General features: G+C 42.5%; 1 protein-coding gene across 1 annotated transcript in view; it reads right to left on the bottom strand.

Moving 5' to 3' along the window:
• LOC147701387 (uncharacterized) overlaps positions 1-26731 on the bottom strand; it is a 194049-nt gene that overhangs the window by 20871 nt on the left and 146447 nt on the right. Inside the window, exons 67-79 of the mRNA XM_086929343.1 lie at positions 24723-25278; positions 24155-24354; positions 22234-22626; positions 20711-20994; positions 19792-20057; positions 18835-18882; positions 15270-17414; positions 12780-13027; positions 12066-12627; positions 11352-11554; positions 9657-10046; positions 7639-7925; positions 6365-6636 (exon numbers count right to left, since the gene is read on the bottom strand). Coding sequence (XP_086785469.1) covers positions 6365-6636; positions 7639-7925; positions 9657-10046; positions 11352-11554; positions 12066-12627; positions 12780-13027; positions 15270-17414; positions 18835-18882; positions 19792-20057; positions 20711-20994; positions 22234-22626; positions 24155-24354; positions 24723-25278 — 5854 coding nt within the window. The remainder of the gene's footprint in view (positions 1-6364; positions 6637-7638; positions 7926-9656; positions 10047-11351; positions 11555-12065; positions 12628-12779; positions 13028-15269; positions 17415-18834; positions 18883-19791; positions 20058-20710; positions 20995-22233; positions 22627-24154; positions 24355-24722; positions 25279-26731) is intronic.

Here is a 26731-nt window from a genome sequence, read left to right on the forward strand (position 1 = left end):
TAGGGATGTAGATATCAATAGTCCTACAGGGGAATTGGCACAGGTGTTTAGAGCTGTGAAAGGACAATTGAACCCTGAATGTCTACATTTTATTACCAAACTGGAGCAGGGGGATTTTTTCCTTGCTTGCAATGGGAACCATGAAACACTTGGTACAGGCACTGAGAGGAGCAACTGGTATTTGAATTAGGGCTGAATATGGGCAAATCAGATATCCAGCTGTTTGCATTAACTTCAAAATTAGAAATGTATACAATAAGTTGCCTCACTTTTCACGTGCGAATGATGTGACTATACTTAAGAAAAAACAGGTTTATATTATTTTCAAGTGCAAATTATTATTCTTGCATTTGGATTGCTTTCCTTAAATCTTAGAGTCATGATTTACATGTCGAAAATATAGACAAAGGTAACTTTTGCTTGCCATATTATCCTGGCAGCAAAAGAGTGCGAAAGTGCAAGTAATAGGACTTTAGATAATATTTCGCCAATAGCAGAGACAGTCTGTGCAATCCTTAACAATACAAGTTCAAATGATCTTTTTGCAGTTTATATCTAACCATAAAAAACATATAAAGGCAAAAGTAAAGCCAGGCATAAATGCATTAGAATTTAGTGGATTAGTAATAGATAAAATATTTAAATAAAATCGGGGAACCCAAGGCATTCAGGGACAATAAGTACAGTTTGTTTTTCTTCCCTAGATACGTATGTTATAAAACAATCAGTCAGTAAATGTGGCCATACATATATAAAAAAAAACCTGTTAATTTCCCCACCCTCTTCCTTTGGATAAATCCTGCAATTACATTTTTAAAAATAGTTTGTCAAACATCAGACTGCAACAGCTGAAAATATTCCATTGCCCCTTGCATTTCCTCATCTCTAATTTTCTTTAAAGTGGTTTAAAATGCGGCTACGTTGAGCAGTATACAACTCACACAAAAATGCAGTTGCGGTTGTAAAGCTAAAGAATTGCAAGGGCATGGAATATGATCTCCACCTCGCACACTGGATCACCAACTGCGCCGACGACCTCGCTCCACTGATAAATGCCCACAGCAAGACCACCACCAGAAAACCCTCACGGTTCAAAGACCCCCTTCAAAGTCGCAAAATAATTCTGCCACACCCTCGAAAAGACCTGGCGCAAAGAACGGACAACGGAGAATAGGACAGCTCTCAAAACCGCCACCCGCGAATACCACCAGCAGATCCGGAACACCAAGAGGACATCGCTCAAGGAACGACTAGACAACAACAACCACAACAGCAAGGAACTCTTCAGCATCATCAAAGAGTTTTAGAACCCTAACGCCAGCAGCAACAACATCACCCCTTCGCAAGACCTCTGCAACTCCCTCACCACGGTCTTCCACCGCAAGATCACTGACATACATGACAGCTTCGGACCCCAACGGACACTCCCGGATAACAGCCCAACGACCCCCACCACCACCATCAACTCCTGGACCCCCATCAGCAGTGAAGACACCATCCATATCATGAACACCATCCACTCCGGCTCCCCCGCAGACCCGTGCCCCCATCACATCTTCAACAAGGCCGACACCATCATCGCACCCCAACTACAGAACGTCATCAACAGCTCCTTCACGTCAGCCACCTTCCCCCAGACCTGGAAGCACGCTGAGATCAACGCACTCCTGAAAAAAACCACTGCAGACCCCAGGGACCTCAAGAACTTCCTGACCATCTCGCTCCTCCCCTTCCTGGCCAAAGTCATCGAGAAGACCGTCCACAAACAGCTGACTGCTTTCCTTGAGGACAACAACTTTCTCGACCCCTCCCAGTCTGGATTTCGAGCAAATCACAGCATCGAGACCGCCCTCATCGCAGCCACTGACAACATCAGAACCTTAATGGACAACGGAGAAACAGCCGCCCTCATCCTCCTGGACCTCTCCGCAGCCTTCGACACCATATGCCACCGCACCCTAGCACACCGCCTCAACAACACAGGCATCCAGGGGAAGGCTCTGGAATGGATCACCTCACTCCTCACCGGCAGAACCCAGAGAGTCCGCCTCCCCCCTTCCGATCCTCGGCAACCGAAATCATCTGCGGCGTACCCCAAGGATCCTCTCTCAGCACAACACTCTTCAACATCTACATGAGCCCCCTTGCCACCATTGCACGAAAACACAACATCAACATCATCTCCTACCCCGATGACACCCAGCTGATACTCTCCCTCACCAAGGACCCAGCCACCGCCAAATCAAACTTCCAGGAAGGAATGAAAGAGGTAGCTGACTGGATGAAGCACAGCCGCCTCTAACTCAACTCAGATAAGAAGGAGGTTCTCATCCTCGGACAAACCCTCTCAGCATAGGACGATTCCTGGTGGCCTTCGGCACTTGGCACCGCACTGACACCCACAGACCACCCACGCAACCTGGGCTTCATCCTGGACTCCTCGCTCACAATGACCAAACAAGTCAACGTCGTCTCTTCCTCATGTCATGCTTCAACACCTTGTGCATGCTCCGGAAGATCTTCCAATGGATCCCCACCGAAACCAGAAGAGCAGTCACCCCGGCCCTTGTCACCAGCTGACTGGACTACGGGAAAGCCCTCTACGCGGGGACAACCACCAAACTCCAGAACAGTCTCCAGCGCATACAAAACGCCTCCGCATGACTCATCCTCAACATCCCCCAACACAGCCACATCTCAACCCACCTGAGAAATCTCCACTGGCTCCCCGTCAGCAAAAGATTCACGTTCAGACTGCTCACCCACGCACACAAAGCACTCCACAACCTGGGCCCGGAATACCTCAACAGCCGACTTACGTTCTACACCCCCGCCCGCCAGCTCCGCTCAGCCAACCTCGCCCTCGCCACCATCCCACGGATCCCGCAGGGCCACCACCGGAGGAAGATTGTTCCCCTACCTGGCAGCAAAGACCTGAAACTCCCTCCCCACTCACCTACGAGTGACCCAGGACCACCTCAGTTTCAGGAAGCACCTCAAGACCTGGCCCTTCGAGCAGTAGCAGCTCCCCGCACCCCCAGCGCCTTGAGACTCTAACGGGTGAGTAGCACGCTCTACAAATATCTGATTGATTGATTGATTGCACGTGTAAACATTAGAGGGAAAGCAAGTTGTGGAGCACTTCAAGCCTGAATCTTATCAAGTACAACATTTACCAACGAGGTGCCATAAGCAGACATGGCTCGATGGAGAGGGAGATATGCAATGGAAAATATGCTTCAACTGATTTCCTCCTCATCCCAGCCACTCATCTTTTCTATGCTAAGCTCTTTGATAAGTTGGGTTTACTAGTGGTTTGTAAGTCATAGTGATGGAGTGCGGGGAGTCATATAGATTCATCTTATCAATTGCTGGCATTACTTCCCTAAAATGGGCTAGCCATCTGATTGTGTGGGCTCCTGAGAAAATAATGAAATTCAAAATTATAGATTGAGTCAGATACCTCAGGCCTAGACCCGATATATACAACCTGAGCAAAGTGGGCGCCATTCTCAATTGATAACCCAAGAAACGCAAACCTACCTCTCCATGAGTGATAATAGCAGGCGCAGTGGGATGAAGAGTAAGCAGTCTCCGCAAAAATCTGGCTTTACCACTCTGAAGTGTGTAGCCCCAATGCCCGCACCATCTGAAATGACTGGGAAAGGTCTAGCTTTGTAGATTGTTGTCACTGCCACATTTACTAGCATAGACCTTAACTTGGAGACAAATTTAAACAGAGAGGTGGAGGATGCCTCAAATTGCATTGATCTACCACCCTCAAATGTTTACACATGAACCTCCCTATTAAGTAAAAGTAGGGATATGCCCAAGAATCATGCCATTGATGTGAAAAGAGGGAATCCTGCTCTGTGCGAGCCTGAGACCATAGTGTAAGATTTAGATGTATTTGTGCGGATTCTCAGCTTGTACATGAAATACAAAAAGGTATCTGCTGGTTTCTGAAGTCCTTGCCCTCTCCTGGAGATAAAGCTACAGTCATCCGCATACATCGAAAAAGGAAGCAGGCGATTCCCAGACTTAGGAGGATCGGCTGAGGCAGCAATAAGTATAAACTGAATCGAAAGGGGCCAAACAACTGCCCTGCCTGAACCCTTGCTAATCTTAAACAGGGTGGTACATTTCCTACCAGGGCCAAAGCGAACACTGCCCTCTACGTCCTGGTGCAGCCAGGCAAGAATAATTTGGGGATTAGTACTCTCAGCTGATAGCATGTTCCACAGCTTAGTCCTGACTATGCTGTCGAAGGCTGCGCTAAAGTTCATAAAAGCCAAATAGAGACAGCATTTTTTGACAAGAAGCTATTTGGACATAATTAAATAGAGGTTTAAGCACTGGTTGAAGTACCCTAACCAGACATAAAGCTGTATTGAACTGGGGTGAATATGTTCTTCTCATGGGCCCAACATTAAAGCTTTTCCAGCAGTACACTACCCAGAATTTTGCCGTGGCACCTATAAAAAATATGGGCCGGTAGCAATACAGATTGCTCCTGTCCCACTTCTTAAAGATAGGAATGATGATCGCCTAAGTTCAGGATTTAGGAGGGCCAACCAGGGACAAACAGATGAATATTCTTGTCAATATAAGAGCCCAAAATGTCAGATTGCCCTTAAACATGTCCTTAAACATGTCGGCGTGGATGCCGTCTGACCTAGGTGACTTGTCACAAGGGCACCTGTCTTCCTTGAGAGTAAAGGTAGAGTCCTCACTGCCACTCATGTTACTTTTTGAAGCCTCCCTGAATTGATCAGGAACAATTGTATCATGTGAGTCATATAGCGTAGTGAAGGAACAAACCCAAACATTTTCAATGATTTTGTGACAGTGGGTTTTGGCAGAAAAATGTCCATTGACCATCTTCCAGGAAAGAACAGAGTTGATACTGGCAGATGCAGAAATCAATTGTTCCCTGGCCTTACTCGGAATTCAGTTTTCTTGTCCTCTACAGCAACGTTGTAGAGTTTCCTGCATCTTCTAATTTCATCCTGGTTTCTCAGGAACATTTGTGTTGCCTTAATGACACTGGAGTGGACTTGGATGCAGGATTTACAAACCACCTATGTGAATTTGGGGTCTGCTGGCATTTGGGAGCTGTTGGATAGAAGAAAGCATGCTTGCATATTTCAGCGTACGCTCCTATGACTGAAAGGGTTTCAGAGCTGTGGCTAAAACAGATATCAAACTTATTGTTGTTCACGTCCCTAAATTTGTTACAAAAAGGCACCTGGCTCCACATCGTTCCATCCCCGCCAACCTCCTCCACAGACTTACAGACTTACACAAAGGCTAATGGCCAGGGTGTTATGATCTCTCAGAATAGTAGGCAAAACCTAGTACCCACTCACCTTCTCCATCCAGCTCTTTAGGAGTGTAACATTATCAATCATAGTCCCCTTGTATTCTCTTGTGCACGTTACCCAACTCAGCCTCATTCATAGCTATATCGATTGTAAGAATCAGATCATAGGTTTACAACAACCAGTTCAATCTGTCCCCACACCAATCATAGCTAAAGAGAGAAAGGTCACAAAAACCTGTGTCATACCCCTACAAACAATATCCACCGAGATGGGACACAGTCTCATATTGAAATACCCTCCCAACAGTATGACATAGTCCTCATCCCTTGGCTGCTTGATGCATTCAAACCTGCTGTTGCTGTGTTCGAAGCAGAGGTAAGTGATCATATAACCTGTATATTCTTTACTGGCAAAGTTGGTATGATAGAAATGTACAAGTACCACTAGGGAAACGTTTGGCCAAGACACACATGTAATCTGGAAAAAAGGGGAGTCAACATACTATTTTAATTTGGAGACACCCAATGTGACAGTAATGACAGCCAGGAGGCAATCACTATGATGACCAGAAGATGATCTCAAAGCCGGAGTCAACACTAAATGGAAGCTGTCCAGGTGTAGAAGACATTAGGACCACATTTCCTGGAGACAGATGGTCTGGTAGGCATTGATTAGTGATAACCAGGATTAATCCACAATCTTCCCTTCAATTCCCGCTGTATTCCAAAAGAGTATGTTCATGTGGGGGCACAAAATTCCAGAATTGTCAGCAGATGGAGTGACCAAGTTGTTTGGAGAGGAGCTGGCAAGTAGAATTTTTGAAGTGCTTACTTGGGACAGTGAGGTCTTCTTTGGACAAAGAAGACAAAAGATGGGAGCCCACATTTAAAGTAGTCTGTTCATAACCATGTGCAGTCATATCAGGATTGGAAGAGCTTGCAGAGTTGTCACATTTGCAATTCACAATACATTTATACATGGATATAACAGCCTTAGCATGATTATTTTAAAGTTCACTTAACAAGGACAAGAGTACTTACAACAATAACCTTCAGGACACCATGTGTGGATGGTCACCCCATGTGTGTTGCAGACTTGCACATATGAACCAATGGCTGAGTACACCATCACATTGTCCGTGCCATACAGAGTGAGGTCATACAGGCAGGCTTTGTAAAAAGGTTCCGGGTCTTCATACCAGTGACAGTCCTCGAAGGGCCCAGTGTGATTTGTGACTATGCTACAGAGTTTTTTAACTTCGTGTCCAGCATCTTCAGGTGACCAGGTCGGGGTCTGGACCATATCTTTGCATCTGTAGAAAGCCATAGTAAGAAAACATATGTAGTGATTGAAGTGAAGTAAATGACTGACAAAATAAGGTTTGAACAGCAAAATGCCTGTGAGTTTGTGGTGCTTTAATTAATTTGCATGACATTCCACCCTGTAATTTCTGCTTTCCATCCATTCCACTAAACTTACTATTGCAGTCAGGGGATTTTCCCTGGTACTAATTTCTGTCTGCAGGTACAAAATCTCAACCAATAGTGATCAGGGCTGGACTGGCCTTTTACCACTATGTCTATTCCCTGGGCAGCTGCAGAGGTTGATTTCAGAGTTTGTGGCCATGGTCCCAATCTACTCATGGCCTCCTGTAGAGTGGACTTGGTTTACATGTATGTATGTGTTAGTTCTAAAGTGAAAACCTACCCAAAAGGCAGGTTTGAGCGTTTGTGACAAGACTGATTTGGGTTTTCAATCCAGCCCTAGTGGTGAATTTGAGAATCAAAATCAAATCATTTCTGATCAAAGATTGTGAATCATACCATTTGTTCCTTTTGTTTTATACAAATGGAAGTGTTTGTAGTATGGAACAGAATAGAAATGGAGAGCAAGGAAAACAAAGAACAGTTTTAAACCAAGTGAGCAGATGCATGCAGTAGAAATGTATGTGCTCAGAAAATATAATGATAAACATACATAATCATTATTCTATATTACTGGTATTACCATTAACAAATTTAGTGGTACTCATTTTATCGATCCATGGAATGATAAACTGTTGAGTTAACCGCACCAAGAATAAATTCTGTGAACGATTTTGCAGATATCTATGCGGAAAGTGCATTAAATCTGTGCGGCGGATTCCAAGAAATTGAGTTTCAATTTGCAATCCATATTTGTTTTGGTACAATATGCACATAGTGAACCGATATCATTTTTTTAATTAGAAAGAGTAATGATATTAGGCATATTTAATGGTCTCGAAATGGTTTGCGGGTGAAGGATAGCAGGGGGTTGTTTAGAAAACTCTTACCCTGCAGTGCTGGTGTCTGATTTCCAGGAGTTTCCAAATTCCTGATCGCTCCTTGCCTTGATCCCGTTTGGCAGCACTTTATCGTCCTCGGGCTTTCCATTGAAATTTCCACACACCCCAGTGAGTTTGTTCTGGTATTCTGGACCAGCTCTAATGAGCAGTGTACTAACTCCGTCATACTGAACCTCCATGTTCTGTGATGTCTTTACCAGAACAGCTCTACCTTCAGAGGTGATTGTGGCAAGTGAGCCAATGTTTGCTGGCAGATGCGTCAAAACCCCATCAACCTGTGACGAAGAAAAGGCACATGGATTATGGTTTACACTGGCATGATTCGGAGATTAAAGAATACATGATTGAATATGAGCATTACATTTGACTCTAACTGTGCTGTTATTCAGAATGAGTAACGTGTAAAGGCCTACTTCACCTATGTCTGCAAGAAGTATGCTCCTGATTTCTAGAAGGGTCGTTTTTCCAGCAGACTAAAACCATCAACTATATTGGGTCTTCTGTGGTGCTATGTACATTAAATATATAATTCTGCAGAAATAAGAAATAATCTATTGAAGAAAGCAAACAATTACTCCCATAAAGTGGGGATAACGACACAGTAAAGAGTTAATGTGTTGCTTCTGCTCCGGAATCTATGTGATCAGTACATGAATTGTCACTAAGTTGGCAATGCGATTTTGAGGTTGAAAATCCTTTTTGTTTGAGTAAGAAAGTTAGCCATCATTATAAAATGTTACCAACTGATAAGTAAATGTTTCTGGCACAAGACTGTGATGTTAAATATGAAAGCCTTTTTTAGCCTTCAAAGGAATGAATGAACACTTGTCAGCTTATAACGCGTGAATTTACATGCAAGGGCTAAGAGAATTGAACCAACCCAGGAAACCAAATCCTAATAGAAACTGAACTGAGCAGGGGAACCGATTTTACCTGAAAAGGTAGGTCTTGAGAGCCTTCCTGAAAACATTGAGCCTATGTGGTAAGCTTCTAATTGAAATATATTTTCATTTATTAATTCTGCATTGTCAAAAAGTTAATGTTTGTTCAATTGAAAGCGATATTAGCAGAGCAGAAAACATAATCTGTTGGCACACCTCGAACATTCTGAAACAAGGAGGAACCATCTTGTTGGAGTAGAAGAGGTGCTGACAGCATTGACAATCAAGCCACCTGATAATTTTATCAAAAATAGTGTGATCTTAATTAAATGCCTGTTCTATGTCAAAGTACAAGCGGTTTAAAGAGATAAATCTAATTGTACAGCAAACGCTGTACTTTAACATTGAATACAATAGCTGAACGCGCCATTAGGATTTCCTCAATTAGTTGATCTACTCTTACTCCTAGTACATGATTTTGCCTAGGGGACTATAGTCCAAGTCCTTCTCTTCTTGCTGACTTCACTGTATTTTATATCCCTTATGACCAGCAGTAACTTGTAACTTTATTCGAAATATGTCTGCTGGTACCATAGTTCTTTACAGTCCTACGTTCCAACATGCATGGTGGCCACTATGCCAACATTCTATTCCGAGCTCTATATTAACTTACTAATGCATTTACTATTAATGTCACTGTCTGAAGTGTTTCCAATATGCAGCAGAAAGTAAACGAGTGGCGGTGTGTCCAGTCAGTGTTCATGTACATAAATTAATATTATGAATTTTAGCACATCAAAACTTCTAATGTGTTCTTTTATATCCGAGGCGGCGGGTGTTGCCTTCTGCAGTGCTTCGCTTTCAGCACGTATCAAAGCAGTCATTTTAGAGGGCTGAAAGTCTGAATCTTTATGCTGATCCTACATTTAATTGTGTAAGGGTGGAAAAGCCTCACCACGCACTTTGTGAAAAATGTTAAGTGTTGGAAACATTTCCAAACAGTGAGATAGAGTGTAACAGCTTAGTGAGCAAACCTGTCCCGAAGGCGAACGTCATAGATGGGTGGATGTATGTATAGAAGTAACATGCATGTTGATGGCATGAATTGTGCCTCTTGTCACGCACCTGTACGCTTCTGCTTTGTCCCACAATGATGCGTTTGCTGATGCCATTCAGTGCCAGCCGGATATCCACTCCAGATACAAAGGTGACTTTTGTGTTTCCACGGTGTCTGTTCTCTGCAATTACACGGAACGAGAAATTGGCAGACTCTGAGGTCTGTGAGACCTCATAGGCACAGGCCCCCTGGAAGGAGGCCTCTGCTCCATCAAAAGTGAAGTAGTGGGGGTCCCCAGTGACTGTGCAGATACTCAGGTGATCCTGGCAGGCCAGTCTTCCGCCCTTGACAGCACACGTCTGGTCTGCACTGCAGCTGGAAGCGGCACACTGGAAGGTTCCTGGAGAGCTGCAGCTGCACTTCTGAGAGCAGTCAGAGAGCCAGACATGCTCACCAACCTGTAATGCAGAATACAAAAAGCTAAAGACATCTCTTAAAATAGCATTTATTCAGCTGGGACATGCAGTAATGTATAGCTTATGATCAATGGTCATGTTTTTTAAATTCCACTAATAAAACAGTTTAGACAGTACATTTAACATTTTAGTATATTTTTCATGTTCACAATCCAAGGACAGTCGGAATGGGAAATCATCTAACAAACATTTACAAATGTTTCTAATTATTAATACAGTGATGATGAACAGGACATAATCTAGGAATGCAAACAATACGTATATGAACTGCTAACTAGATAGATGATATGTGTTATTGCTTGTACTTTATACCAGCTGAAATCTACCAACACAATTTCATTTACCACTTCATACAAAGTGATCACTGCTTTGTCAGTTCACATTTTAACCCTCTGACTGACTACCCTGTCATCTTTCAACCACACCCATTATACTGTACCATGCATTCTCAGGGAATGGTTCACTGTTACCATTCGAGCTCCTGTCAGCTCAAATATCAGTCTTCCTCCCAATGCTACTTCCAAACTGTGAGGCAGTGGGTTCTTCTCAATGAAATTCCACTATCTCACATCCAGTTTGCCTTGGCTTTAACTGTAATAAACAGCTGAGCAGCTCTGCATGCTCGCAGCTCTATTGCCGAGATCACATTGCAATATAGTTTCCAGGTCTTCTTCCAAGTAGCTAACACATCATGAGGCAATGTTTGAACTTTCAGAAGAACTTCAATTTATCAGTTTCATTTTTTCATCCTAGCACTTTACATACAAGTAGCACATGTCTGCAAACTCTAGGGCCCTTGTAAACAAAGGTAAAAGGAGTCTCCACAGTTGTAAACTTACTATTAACTTGTAGTATGTGAATACCCTCAAAATATTTAAACTTGCACAAAACTGTAAGTTTACCTTTGTGAATCAGGGACCAAGTGTGATCGCAAAGTACTACCAAGCTTCCTGCTCTTGGAATGTCTCCCATATGTGAGTGCTTTAATAACTGACTGTTTACTTGCCCAAGGCTAGTTTGGGGATCTAATATACTTATTGGTGGTAACACTGAATTGTGCAACAAATACCACTGTTTGGAGGGCTCTCCATAGCCCTGGATTTGCATTAGTCATTTAAACATCATAATATTAAAACTGACATACGGTTGCATTGACTTACTAACAATAACAATTTATCTACATGATGAACTGATTATATTTGATATGGGCACAACGAAAATCGTGCTCAAATCTGTTGGGAATAAGTATTACATATATTTAATGTATGGAAAGACTTTTACACTTACATTATAATAACGCCCATCATGCACACAGCCGCACTGCTCGGCCTTTATACACGCGTCTCCACTTCTCAGGTATCCTTGATCACAGAAACAGCCTTCCAGACCAGTGGGCCCGCATTGAGGCTGAACTAAGGCTGCAGCGCATGTATCTTGGCATCTTTCACCGCTGCAGAGTTCATAGTGGCTGTTCATTGGGCACTGAACGCCTGCAAGCAAGCAACAAGTAAATGATTTAAGATATATATATATATATAATATTTTGTTCAATTCTTCTTTAAATAAATTTTTTTAGTCCTCTTTTATGCATCTAATCTATTACTTTCTGTCTCCTGTTCTCACATCTCTTTTTCGCTTTTATTCTTTCTCATCTGCTCTTTTCGTCATCTCTTCTATTGCAGAGCTCCGTTGAAAATGATTGCACGATCTGCCAAAACTGTCCCAGGTCACCTTATTGGACAGCAGAGACTGAGTAAAACAACCGCAACCAAAAGTGACTTGCTTTAATTACTCATAAATTATTAAGCAATACACACGTTATATCCATCAGATATAATGGATAAATATGCGTACCTCAAAGTGAAGGATAAGGTGTTTCAAGTAGGAAACTTCAGTGTCAAACCATTTGACTGCTGTGCTTTATCAATCTACTATTGTACTGAGAGCAAATAACTTTAAAATTAAATATTAAAACATTCATTTGAAAAAACGATCTCTTACCACAGAAAGAGTTGTTTCTCCAGTTTTGAATGACCACCCCTGCTTCCTGACAGGAAGCCACATAGGTCTCAACAGACTGGCAAAATACTGTGGTGTTTCCTCTGGTAAGGCTACTGTCATAAACGCAGTTAGAGATGTAAGGCGTTGGATCAAGCTTTGAGTGACAGGCAGAGAAGGGTCCGCTAGAGTCTTGCATGATCTTGCAGGATGAGTTAGCCTTAATAACTTCTGTGTTTTCAACCACAGTGCAGTTGTCCGAGCAGCCATGATCACAGCCAGTGCTCTCTTCAGACATCCAGCTCTTCCCAAAATAGTAGGCACTGCTGACAACAGAGCCATTTCGAATGGTGAAATCATCTGAGGACACACCATTAAAGTTCCCACACAGGCCTGCTGTTTGACCATGGTACCGAGAAGGAAGCTTGACAAAGACATTATGGACCATATCGTAGTTCACCGTTAGGCCAAAGCTTGTTTTCAGAATGGAGTAAGCTCCTTTTCTAAACACCACAATCCGCCCTTCTTGGAGATTCACCGGAAGGTTTACAGTTACTCCATTGACCTGTTAAATGCAAATACATTTTCGTTAGAGCAAATATCCAAAATATAAATGGCCAAGTACTCAGATTTATCTTTTAAATCTAAATGGGAAAGTGTCATCAATGCAAGTTTCCATGAAGATGCATTACCAGAATTTCAAGAAATCATATTTACCTTGATGTGTCCTCGTCTACTGCTCTGGAGATTAATCTGGATCTCGTTAAGAGAAATAATAACTTCAGTAGTCATGGCTACCCGGAGACCACTCAAGTTTTCGTTTTTCACCTCGACTCTAAAGGCTGGTGGAGCACCAGAAGCGGCAGGGACTTCAGTCATGACATATTTGCAGGTGCCCTGAAAGTCAAACCTCCTTCCATCAAAGCTGGTGTAATGTTGGTATCCAGAAGCCCAGCAGATGCCACCTTTAAAAAAAAAAAACAAGAGAAATTCCTCATGGTATTAATAAAGTGCTCTATATGTATCTGCTCATGTTTATATGTGTGTGTGTATGAATATACATTGTACAATGTGAAACATAGTTACACCAGTAGAGCTAGATAAAGCATAGGGATTTAAACAGGATTTTATCAGAGTAATTTGAAAGGTTAGGGCAGATCGTTGAGATGTTGAGTAGGCAGAATCGGGCATATTTGCCAATAAGGTAGCTACATGCTTGCGACTCTCAAATTCATCCAGATGGTTGTCTTGGGAAAAACACGTTATTAGTTAGTACATGCAAGACCTGTGTCTTCTTTATAAAACCTCGTAGGGCAATCTATCTAACTATTATGTCGGTTCACACAATACGAGCACATAAAAATCCTCATTCTTCAAAAGGCAATTTCACAGCTGCCGACAGATGAGAGTAGAACTTTAGTAGACAGGTTGCTTTTTATCTGGGCGCCCCAAATCCATCCATCTCAAATTTCGGAAATCACCCTTTTATGAATATCCCAGTAGCATCACAGAAGGCAGGAAAGTAACCAACACCAATGTACAGTATACTCAGTTGTGTGCACTATATAGATTTCCACATTAATGGATGGAGGCCTTTCAAAGAAAAGTTACGTTTTGAGTACATTCCCACATTTTAGGGCTTTATTTTATCTCCAGAAATGCTAACAGAAATTTACAAAAATTGAAGATTGTCAGGAAGACATTTATTGGCTAACATTAACTCATGCAGATTGTGAGTAAACATACATTATATATTTCACTTTTAGTCTCTTCCCTCAGTATTTTACCACGTATAAACTCCCCTTATCCTATTTAGTTTTGGCGTTCCCTACTCATTTCACCCCATAAACACAGTTGCTCCAAAACTATTTATGAATTATTTACAAATGTGTATATTTAGTGCTGAAGATGCCTCCCAAGCTTATATAAGGATAGGTGTTTTCTGTATTCCTCATCGCTACCCATTCTAAATCTTCCTGGTTCCAACCTCAAACCTTAGATTTATGGCAGTGGAAAATACACAATAATGGTGGCTGTTCTATTGTCTTAAGTGCAAGTATTGTTTTAAAACCTAACTTATTCTGAGATCTTTTTTGTGCACCTTATACTTAGGTGCACAGAACCTTTAGAGAACTGTGACAGAATGCCTTCTACAAATGAGGAAAACACAGAGATTACATCATGATGAAGAAAGAAACAATCAGCTGAGGACAGGAAATTTACGTCAATTATGAAACTATAACAATTACTCATTTGTATAATATTTGTGTCTGCTTTTCCTACATCATGTCTGATATTGCTGCTAGAACTTTAGTAAAAACAGTCAAATATATCTACAGACATAAGGGAATTAGAGTACAGAACTATGAGGACATAGCAAGAAAAACTTAGGCCCAATAAACACAAATGAACTTTAGATCATAAAGCAGACGAGTTCACCATCCGAAATTCAACATCCTGATTGACAGAATCTGATTTGGTGACATTCTATAAACCTGCATTGCACCTACATATTTGACAGATTTGCTTTAACCATAAGTATAGTGTTATAGGAAGTGATCCTTGGAGACAGGCAGAGTTCTGCCATTGAAAACATTGTATAGAAATATAAACTTATATATTTAAGTTTAGAGACATACATTTTCAAAGGGATTTTCCACTTCTTTGAAAACTTCCAAAGTACTACCACAGAAGGTTGAGGAGGGTCCTTAGATAGGGTTAAAATCTTCCGAACATTCAATTTTTTTCAAAGGCTATAGAGGAAAAGCTTTCTCCAGAGATGCATGAGTTTCCCTTTTGATGAACAAAAATGCACTTCTACCTCATTTACTATGGAGTGTCCACCTGGTGGAAACTCTGAAAGTGTAAGTAAGGAAGAGGGGGGAGGGGGGTATGTCTGAAATCTCACACCTCTCAACTTTTGGAGACTTGTAAGAGAATTAGTATTGTTTGTGAATCCTAGACAAAAATAAATATTCTCTTATGGTATACAAACTATTTGTTGGTAGATTGTTCTCCTTTCCATCAAGAGGTTTTAAACTAATAATATATACATTACTGATAATAACACTACTTATAATAATAATATTAATAATAGGGAAGAGCAAGAAAATGAAAGAAAACATGTGGCTAGATTTAATAGCTGTCACATTTGAAAAGTTAATACGGAGCAGGTATTTTACATGCAGTTCAATATTAACTAATTACCTGTGACAGATGCCTCAATAGTTGACGAAGTCATGGCTGTTGGGCTAGTCACAGATGCAGTTTTAGTAGTGGTGGTTACAGTTGTTTGAGAGACAAATTCGGGTTCAGTTGTAGTGGTGAAGATGACAGAAACAGCTTTACTAGTGGTGGGTGTCCTTTCGGTAGTTGCAGATGTCACTTCAACAGCTGTAGTTGCTCTTGGGGTTGTGATAGATGCTACTTCAGTAGGGGTAGTTGCTCTTGTGGTTGTCACAGATGTTGAATCTGTAGCGATGGTGGTCGTCAAACTAGTTACAGATGTTTTTTCAGTGGCAGTGGTAGCTTGTGGGGTAGTGACAGATTCAGCTTCAGTACTGGTGGTGACAGTTGGAGTAGTTACAGGTGAAGGTTCAGTAGGGGCTGTTGTCAGTGGGGTAGTGATAGGGACAGCCTCAGTAGTGCTGGTGATGGTTGAGGTACTAACAGAGGCATGTTCAGTACTGGTGGCTGCTGTAGTCGCAGATGGCCCATTAGTACTGGCCCTTGTAGTTAACTCAGCACTGGTAGTGATGGCTGGTGTAGTGACTGAGGTAACTTCAGTGATAATGGTGGCTGTTGGGGTAGTCACAGGTAATCCCTCGGTGGTGATAGGTCTTCTGGAAGTCAAAGATGTTTCTTCAGAAGTGGTGGTGACAACAGAGGTTGTGACAGATGTAGGATCAGTAGCGGTTGTGGCGGTTGGGGTAGTATCAGATGCAGCTGCAGTACTGGTGATGACAGTTGGAGTAGTTACAGTTGAAGGTTCAGTAGGGGTGGTTGTCAGTGAGGTAGTGATAGAGACAGCCTCAGTAGTGCTGGTGATGGCTGAGGTACTGACAGATGCATTTTCAGTACTGGTGGCTGTTGTAGTCGCAGATGGCCCATTAGTACTGACCCTTGTAGTTGACTCAGCACTGGTAGTGATGGCTGGTGTAGTGACTGAGGTAGCTTCAGTGATAATGGTGGCTGTTGGGGTAGTCACAGGTAATCCCTCGGTGGTGATAGGTCTTCTGGTAGTCAAAGATGTTTCTTCAGAAGTGGTGGTGACAACAGAGGTTGTGACAGATGTAGGTTCAGTAGCGGTTGTGGCGGTTGGGGTAATATCAGATGCAGTTGCAGTACTGGTGGTGACAGTTGGAGTAGTTACAGTTGAAGGTTCAGTAGGGGTGGTTGTCAGTGGGGTAGTGATAGAGACAGCCTCAGTAGTGCTGGTGATGGTTGAGGTACTGACAGATGCATTTTCAGTACTGGTGGCTGCTGTAGTCGCAGATGGCCCATTAGTACTGGCCCTTGTAGTTGACTCAGCACTGGTAGTGATGGCTGGTGTAGTGACTGAAGAGGCTTCAGTGATAATGGTGGCTGTTGGGGTAGTCACAGGTAATCCCTCGGTGGTGATAGGTCTTCTGGTAGACAAAGATGTTTCTTCAGAAGTGGTGGTGACAACAGAGGTTGTGACAGATGTAGGTTCAGTAGCGGTTGTGGCGGTTGGGGTAGTATCAGATGCAGTTGCAGTACTGGTGGTGACAGTTGGAGTAGTTATAGTTGAAGGTTCAGTAGGGGTGGTTGTCAGTGGGGTAGTGATAGAGACAGCCTCAGTAGTGCTGGTGATGGTTGAGGTACTGACAGATGCATTTTCAGTACTGGTGGCTGCTGTAGTCGCAGATGGCCCATTAGTACTGGCCCTTGTAGTTGACTCAGCACTGGTAGTGATGGCTGGTGTAGTGACTGAGGTAGCTTCAGTGATAATGGTGGCTGTTAGGGTAGTCACAGGTAATCCCTCTGTGGTGATAGGTCTTCTGGTAGTCAAAGATGTTTCTTCAGAAGTGGTGGTGACAACAGAGTTTGTGACGGATGTAGGTTCAGTAGCGGTTGTGGCGGTTGGGGTAGTAACAGATGCAGCTCCAGAACTGGTGGTGACAGTACTGGTGGTGACAGTTGGAAGAGTTACAGTTGAAGGTTCAGTAGGGGTCGTGACGGTTGAGGCAGTGACAGATGCTGTTTCAGTAGTTGGTGCTGCACTTGTGGTAGTCACAGATGTTCCTTCCATAGTGACAGCTGCTGTTGGGATAGTCATGGAAGTTGCTTCAGAGGCAATGTGGGAGATAGGAGTAGTCTGAGATGTTGTTTCTGTAGAGGGAAAATCCCAAACATTAATATAGATATGTACTAATATTAAACCACACACTTAAAGAGAATATACAAACACAATCCTCAAGTTACCAGATTGTTTAATACAAACGTCCTTATATATACATTTACTAGCATGGGGAAAAATAATAAGGTGCTCCCCCATCAATCTGACCTAATGTTAATCAGTTGTGAATTCTCCAATTATGCATTCAAAACATTTAAAATCCTTTTTGCTGTGTACTACTCCCATTTGGGACCTGCTAGGGAGTCCACAAGACCACTGCCCGCTCTACAACAAACAAACCTAAGGTAAATGTTTCCTTTTAAATGCAGCCCGGTTTCATTTAAGAAAAATGGGCTGAATTAAAAAAAAAAAAGTTTACATTATTGGAAATCATTCACATACATGGTGGTCTGTTGATCTCAGCAGGCCACCATCCCTGTGATGGGATTTAATCTAAATGAGTCATAATGTGTTACCTTCCTAATGAATATTAATGAGGTAGGTTGCTTGCAACCCACTCCAAATATATATTTTCTGAGGCAATCCATTAAAACGCAGGTTGGATTGGAAAATTATTTACTATCACAAGAATTTGTGGCTAGTATTTTGAAGCAGTAAATAGACTATCTGGCCCCGGGTCTGCCTCCTAATAAGCCTGCCGTTACTTCTTTTCCTTTAATATAAATAAAGTCAACAAAAATCTGCAACATTGCTTACCAGGCCCCTGCCTTCGACATCCCTCCTATTTAGTTAACAAATTGCACATCTGTTTGGTATCCAGAGTGAACTTTTGCAGGACCTCATTGCGCCTTGACATGTCAAATTCTGCCATTCCAAACACTGTGCTTAGTTTTTCCCAACTGCCTCACTCGGGTGTGAAGCTCTCTCTTGCTGTCCCTTCATTATTCTACACCGTAATAGATTGCCGCTTTTTTTATATAGTGCAAACTCGAGCCGAAGGTATTGGAGCACTTGGAGTAGACACCAAAACTCGAACAAGATGCTCCAATTCCAACGTTGGCAGCTGTGGTCATAATGCCACATCCTCAACCTTGCTATTTCTAAAATCCATTAAATCTTTCTTGGTCGCAACAATGTCATCAATGGTTTTTATCGCATCCTCCTCCAGGCGTTACAAGGATGTCTAAAGAATATGTTAAAATGAATAGGTGTGCTACTACCTTCAAACAAATTTGTGACAACTGCAATTAATTAAATGTGACAGGGCATAAAAAAATTCCAGGTTAGGTCACTCTCCCACTTTACTGGTAGGTTCAGAATGACCATGTTAATCAAGAACACCTCTGATTCAGAAAGAACAAACAAAACGGAGTACATGGGGAATTTATTGAAATAAGGTCAAAGTATGAAACCACGGGTTTTACACTAACACCTTGAATGACTGTTACTTACCTGGTGTTGAGACGGTGGTGATTGCTGCTGCTGTTGTTGTTGGTAATGCTGTGGATGGATAACAAAGAAATCAGGATATTTTTGTACAGAAACCCCTTGGTCAACAAAGCCCGAAACTGGATGGAAAGCAGAAAGTTACAAGACAACATGGAAAGTTCGCCCCCAGATTTCCCCCCACCCTTACAGCATTGGACCTTTTTCACTCTAACAGATCCTGTCTCCTGAAGAGAAACTATAAAGATACATCAAGTGCTCTGCTAGTGAACATAATATAATCACAATATATTAAGTCTAGCTTTGATATTTCATATGTTCATACGGGATTAGCAAAAACACACAAACCTACTAATTTTGTCAAACAAGTTGAGCATGATAATGACTTTTTCCAGGGTGCCAAGTCCTCCACTTAACTTTCCAAAATGGCTACAAATGTACCAATGAACACTTCGAGGCAGCTAAAATAAGAAAGCCCTTTGAAGCTATGTTAAATTATGAGATTGATGGGGCACTCTTCAAAAATAAATTCTTTCTGCTCATTAGACTTAGTGATCACCTTTCACTTCTTGATATAGGTTGTAATGTTCAAAGGTGATCACAGGGTTAAAATCTGCTAGCGATCCAGTAAATAAGTTAGTTGTGTAAATATATATATATATATAGAAAGAAAGAATAGAGTATGCTCTATATTACCCATTATACTAATGATGTCAATGCTAGAATGCTGAAAAATTCTGAGTGCATTTAACGTTTCTATTCTATCATTTTAATAAAAAAACAAAACCATAAATAATGCAAGACAGTCCAAAATAATCTGGGAAAAGTTTAGGATTGTCGCGGCCTCAATATATCTGGCCCTGTCCTACAATAAGGAGCCATTTAATGAACAAAAAGTTGCTACCAGGCCACCATCAATCTCCAACTCTTCTAAACTGCAATGTATAGTAATTATACACTTACAGCATTGCACCTCGGTTTTCCAATCAGGTACGGTTACACCGTGGGCACTGCAGATCACCTCATAGGAGTAAGAGGCAGCACAAAGCATATCCTTAGTCGAACCATATGTGCACAGGTCATTCACACAAGAAAAGTAGTGAGCCTTTGGATCCGTGTGCCAGTGGCATTCAGCAAAAGGTCCCCAAGGGTTTGGAATAATGCTACATTGGGTCTCCATGGCTGCAAGATCTGGACAAGGTTCATCAATTCCATCATCATCCTGACACCTGGAGAAGAAAGATACAGATCAGAAGATCTTCACAGGCCATTTCAAGAGAAGAGACTGAGAATCTGATTGCACGCTATGTTTGTCTTATCAGTGGCAGCAATACTCTGCAAACAGGTGTGCAAATTTGGGGGAAGTAGAATTTAGCCTACACTGTGTTTTGGTAAAAAAATACACAAAACCCTACCAAACGAGGTTATTTATTTTTTACGTAAATGAATAAAAAATTATGTGAAATTAAACTTTGGAGTAGGAAAGTATATGAAGCTCATGAAACATAGCTATTTAGAAGCAAAACATTTTAGGTGTAGGCAATTTTGTGTTTCCAGATTTTGCAAATTTGTGAAGTAATGCTATTTTGCAAATGTTTGTTGACGTATTTGTAATATTTTACACCCTTAACTTCAAAGGATTTCTCTAGCCCAAGCCTGCAGAATACATGTGCTTTTCAACAAGAAAAACGCATCTAAAGGGTGCACAGCCCCATAACAAAAGGAAGTCATATGTATGGTCTATTAGTGCGGCCAGGGAAGATCTTTCACAGCCCAACACCATATTTTGGAAGGCAAAATCCCATTTTTCTATTCGCCTAGACATGCTTAGAAATTGCCTGTCTTAAACTTCCTTTGGTCAAAGTAATTCCTTGATCCGTACCCTTGGACATTAATGTTGGCTTTCCAGGAGTTCCCAAACTCTGCATCACTCCGTGCTATGATTCTGCTGGGCATAAGTTTGTCATCACTCTGGTCGTTGTTATAGTTTCCACACAGCCCTTGTAATTGGTTGTGATACTCTGGCCCAACACGAACAACCAAAGTACTTGCTCCATACTGAATCCTAACCGAGAAGGCTGTGTCCACTGTTATCATTTGTCCAACCATGGACATACTTCCTAAGGTACTGAGCTGGGCGGGTAAGGCGACTGCTGACCCTTCAACCTGGAAGAGAAAAAATGAGAATATCTTGTCAAATATTAACAAGAATTAACAAGAAAGAAAACCCAAAAAGATAACAACTTGGAAACAACTTTTCAATATAGACATTTCATATTTTTTGCGATGACTGCTGCACGTCTATGTATAGCCAGGGAGTGGCTACAGGAAAAATCACCGGATTTTCATCAATGGCGTGCTAAAATGCTGAGCTTATATAACTTTAAGTGGAGTTTATTTTCAATTAAAGGATCAAGGAAAAAGAGACTGGGTATCAAAATTTGGAGCGCCTTTCGGGACTACTACGAATCCTGAGTTTTTTCTTTATTGAAAGTAAAGAGACGGACCTTCTTATTTGATGATCAATGCGATGTACATTAATTTCTGAATTTGTTTGCAGTTTACTGTGCTAATAAGAACAATAAAATAGAAAAATAAATAATAAAAAAAAACAAGAATTAACAAGAAAGGAAACATATACGTTTTTCTTGTGTTACATCCTATGTTGGCAAAATATTCATATATCTACAACAAAAGAGGGAATAAGAGGGACACTAACTCTTTGGATTATTATTTTCTAATAAATCTAAGATAAGAAGCGTGAACTCAGTTCGAGTGAGAGTTGTGTTAACTGTCAAAGAACACTTGCATCAACAAGTGGAGTTTTTCTGTATTTTCAAACGTTTTTGCCTTTGAGAACTTCATGAAGTTGCTACAGATTCTAGCACCCAGCTGGTACAAAATGAAGCTAGAGAAAAAGCAAGCAAGCTCTACATTTTTGAAGAAAAAATACCTTGAAAACTATTTTGTCCGGAAATTGCACCCGCAAATAAAGTTCACAAGCATTGCATCATTAGAAAAATTCTTAGTTATCAATTTTATACAAGCCAGACAGCATAATTTCACTTTCGCACACTCCTAGTTTAAATATCAATCACATGCAGCAAGTGAATTAATTAAAAATAAAAAGGGTATCCAAGATAGCTTGTTAACATAAAAGAAACATCTCTTACACATGAGATAACAAAGAGACTACACCGTAAAGGACACACAAACAAATAAAAGATGCATTATCCATGAATCCAGTGTAGGGATGAGTTTACATATTTTCTATGGGATGACAATGAGGCATGTCTTCACAAAGAAACAAGCAGTTGTGGCATTTGCTCAGGCACACATCACAGGCATTGAGGTAGCTGGCTGGAGGCAACCTATTTCTATGGTGTTTGCTCATCTAACACTCACCAGCACTGGCTTTCCCTCCTCCAGAATGACGTGAGCTCTGTCTTCAGTACTTTCCAACCAAATTTCAACCCGGTACACAAAGGACACTTCAGAGTCCCCACGGCGCCCATGGAAGGCAACGACACGGAAAGAAAATCCAGAGATGATACTTGATGTCTTGCTGATCTCGTAGGCACAGGTTCCCGGGACGTTTGCGACAGCGCCATCATATGTGTAGTAGTGGGTGTCACCGCTCACCATGCACAGTGCCCAGTCAGGATGGCAGCCCAGCTTCTCATTTTTGATGGCACATTGCTGGTCTTGTGGGCAGCTGGAACTCTGGCAGCGGAAGACACCAGGTGAATCACAGCGGCACCGCTGAGTACAATTTGAGAGCCAGACGAGGTCGCCAACCTAAGACACAAAAGTTAGGAGGAAAGGAGGGAAAAATAGAATCAGTAAATGTGGTTTGGAGTTTGCACTCATACCACAAATGCATCTTACACGTTTTTGATTGCAGTCCATGAAGTAGCGCCACCGTGGGAAGTACAGGTGATATCCAGTTAACCTGAAATGCATTTATTACCAACTCTGAGTAGATTTCTAGTGAAGCATGTATCAAGCTTTACATATAATGTATGTTAGTTTATAGTTTCATGAGGTATCCAACAGGCTGTGAGAGTCTACATCAGATGACTAGAGTTGTTGGTAGAGCACGATCCATGCTCTAAAGGAGATTAGCACTGTCTCTCCTCTGAACACAGCATGGGTCTTTCTGCTATACCATCAAATGCACTCACGCTATGTAGCACTGAGAGTGGAATGCATTGGATTGTGTCTGGCCATTCTCTCCTAGGGATTCTAATGGTACCAGGAAGCTATATTTGGTGATAGAGTGTGCAGTGGAATGTATGTTACTGTTCAAAATACATTGGGTCGTTGGTGATTGGTGAGAGTGGGCTGAGAAGAACCTGTCTGCCGTCTAGCTGTCTAATAAATCTCTTCAAACTACTACAGACTTGGTGTGAATACTACACGCTCCCATAATGGCTGGTCCTCTCGTGTGCTGGTGTGCACTGTCATTGGGTAAGTCTGGTGCAGAGAGGGACTTTGCTCCCAGAAGAGTAATGAAAAAGAATGTGGTGTGGGGCCCCAGCAGTGCCCCATACCTCACAGATATTCATAGGCCTTGGGCTGAAGCCCCTCATCCCCCCTTTTCATTCCCACCGCAAGCACTAAAGGGCCTGCGCTACACCCCAGACTGCACTGTCAGGCCGTTTCACCAAAAATCAACTCCCTCCAGCAGATGAGCATACTCTGAATTAAAACAAGCACTGCTGAGAGTGAAACAGGGGAAAACAGACACTGCGTGTGAAGGGTGACCAAGCATCACTGATTTGCAAAGACGCTGCCGGTTTTTCAGCAGCTGCACATTTCAGGAAATTGAGCTCATGTCCTGGTTTTCAGAGAGGGTCGACTGAAAACAGCGGGAGATACTTTTTAATGTTTAACGGAGCAGGGATAGTTAGCAGTTGTTTCAAGAAAGCAATTTAATTAGCAGGCAAGCTACTGAGTTTAAAAATTGCATTTAACGTACGTTCTAACTTCCTGTTCTGTAATTCTCTGCTGAGAATCGCCGCCATTCTGTGCGCACGCTTGTAGTAAAATTGTAGTCCTTCTTCTATAACTGTGCATTCGTTGGGGTTTTGGCTTTAAATTATCTGTGAACCAGAATCTACAATATTGTGTAGGGACTGCAGCAAAAGTCTTCCCTCGTTTGCATAGGGCCGGACCTTAAGCAAATGAGGGCACCGCCCCTTCATATGGCAAGTTTGTGAAATGTGCACCCATCCCAGCAAGGAGTGCGAAGGGCCATGATGGGGCACACACCAACAGCTAGGAGAGCGCCTCTGCTGCGGATCTAGGAGCTTGGTGTACTCACGTCATAGTAGAGCCCCTCGTGCTGACAGCCGCACTGCTCCGCTCGGACGCAGCTGTCTCCGCTTCTCATGTATCCGCCATCACAGACGCAGCCCTCGGAGCAGGTCGCACCGCAGTGCGGTAGGAGGGAGGTGGCATTGCACGTGTCATGGCACCGCGGCCCGCACAGCTCGTAGTGACTGTTTACTGGGCACTGAAGGCCTGCAGGAAGACAACACAAGAAGAGTAACAGGTCAGTTCAGCTTGCTAGTTGTTTGTGGGAATGCTTGGCTCGAGCAGAGTGCTCTAGCTTCACGCTAAAATGAAAATCAAAAAAGTGGAGTGCTCAAGTGAAATCTCATGTTGGTTCCTTTGTGACGGGCAGATTCCACTGTGGGGCTGCACACATTAGAGCAAGCTCACTGTAGCTAACTGGGACCCCGAAGCCTCAGTCAACCCAGACCTCCTCCTCATTACAAGGCATTGCACTTGCAGACTAACTTTAACCCTCTCGCTCTCTCAGTTAGCTACTGATATACAAAAACACTACTGATGGTAATATTCAGGCACGAGAAAAATATGTCTCTCACCACAGAAGGAGCTGTTCCTCCAGCTGCCGATGGTCACACTGGAGGTCTGGCAAACGGCTGCATAGGTTTGAACGGCATGGCACAGGACGGTGCTGTTCCCATCAGTCAGGCAGTGGTCGTAGACGCAGTCAGAGTAGTGGTGAGCTGGGTTGATCTTTGAGTGACAGGAGGAGAAGGGCCCTCTGGGGTCTTGGATGATCCAACAGGCTCTCTTGGAGGCCATCATCTTGTCTGCACTGCAGACGGGGCAGTCACCTGAGCAGCCGTGGTCACAGTTAGTGTCGCCCTCTGACATCCAGCTGGTACCAAATGTGAAGGCGAGGTTGACAAGAGAGCCACTTTGGGTGGTGAAGTCATCGGTGGTCTTGCCATTGAAATTGCCACACAAGCCACTGGTTTGGCCCCAGTACTGTGCAGACAGGGTGACAAAGACACTGTAGACCAGGTCATAGTTGACCGTCAGGCCAAAATTGGTTCTCAGTACTGTATAGGCTCCGCTCCTGAAGATGACAATGCTATCGAGGTTTACTGGCAGGGTCTCAGCTATCCCATTGATCTGACAGAAAGAAACAAAGAAAGTTAAGAGAGAAAGAAGAAAGGCATATAGAATGTCAATGTATTTTGAGCTGTGCAAAACAAGCATATTTGACATGAAAGTCGTCCAGCAGCCCATAACCATAGAAACCATGGCCTCTTCATCCTCTTGAAAATGAGCAGGAAATTTACAGCATCCTTGTTCAGACGCAGAGTGTTCACTTCTTTCTGGTATGAAGAGGAGGAAGGGGCCACACTGTTGCCTGAAAGTATTACTAATAACAGTGTTCATTCACATCCTATGGAGTTTGTCAGCTAAAAGTTTTACTGGGCTAAACAAGGCAATTTAATAAAACGTAGTTTTAATTTAAAGACCAAACCAGAATGTTTTATCACTCCTTGAATACCAGCAAATGTACAAATTATTGGTAGTTGTTTCTTTCTTTGATTTTAGATAATAATCTGTCTTTGAAATTAGGGTAATAAGTTTTACTGTATGCAGTACTTCAGTATGTACAAAAATATCCTGTGAGGGAAATCTAAAGAAAGGTACCCAAATACCATTTTATTTACACAACCTTTGTCTTATAAGTTACGGGGGTCATTTAGAGCTTGGTGGGCAGCTACAAACAAGGAACAAAGCCCTCGTTCACTAAACACAAGCTTTCTTTGATCTTTTAAAAAGTTGGGGAAGTGCTGGGTTTCCTTTGCAGAGACTCAGCTTGCTTCAGCAGCTGGAAACTTTGACCTACAGCCCATCTGCCACAGGGCCCTTGGTCAGTGTACCTCAGAATATCCACCCTAATCAGGAAGGTCAGCATGCGAACCCCACCTGACGAAGTCTAACTTCCACAACTGCATGAAGAACATCTCTACATGAATAAAAGGCAACTGCATGAAACTCAACACAGGCAAAACAGAAGTTCTGATCTTCGGCAGACACACCACTCTTTAGACCGACCTTGTGGCCAGTGGAGCTCAGACCTACCCTCATGCTAAAAGACCATTCCTGCCACCTCTGCATCATACTGGACTGTGACATCTCCATGAAATGTCAGGTCAACGCTGTCGCCTCAGCCTGCTTAATCACAGTTCACTTGCTCCACACAGTCTTCAGAAGGATCCTCATCAGCACAAGGAAAACTGTGACACAGGCCAGCATCACCAGCTGGCTCAACTACAGCAACGCAATCTATGCCAGCACATCCACTGAACTCATGCAAGGACTCCAGACAATCCAGAATGTAGCAGCTAGACTGATCCTCAACCTGCCCAAGAAAATATACATTACCCTGCACCTGAAAGACCTCCACTGTCTACCCTGTGCAGAAGAGATGCCAGTTCCAGCTCATTACCCACACCTACAAAGCCTTCCACAACCAAGGACCAGACTAATTGAACTGCCACCTGACCTTCACCAACCCACCACAAACCTTTGCTCTGCACACTTTTTTCTTGTTCAGACACCCCACTTC

This window comes from Lissotriton vulgaris, chromosome 7 (assembly GCF_964263255.1).
Source record: "Lissotriton vulgaris chromosome 7, aLisVul1.2, whole genome shotgun sequence".
Lineage (NCBI taxonomy): Eukaryota > Metazoa > Chordata > Amphibia > Caudata > Salamandridae > Lissotriton > Lissotriton vulgaris.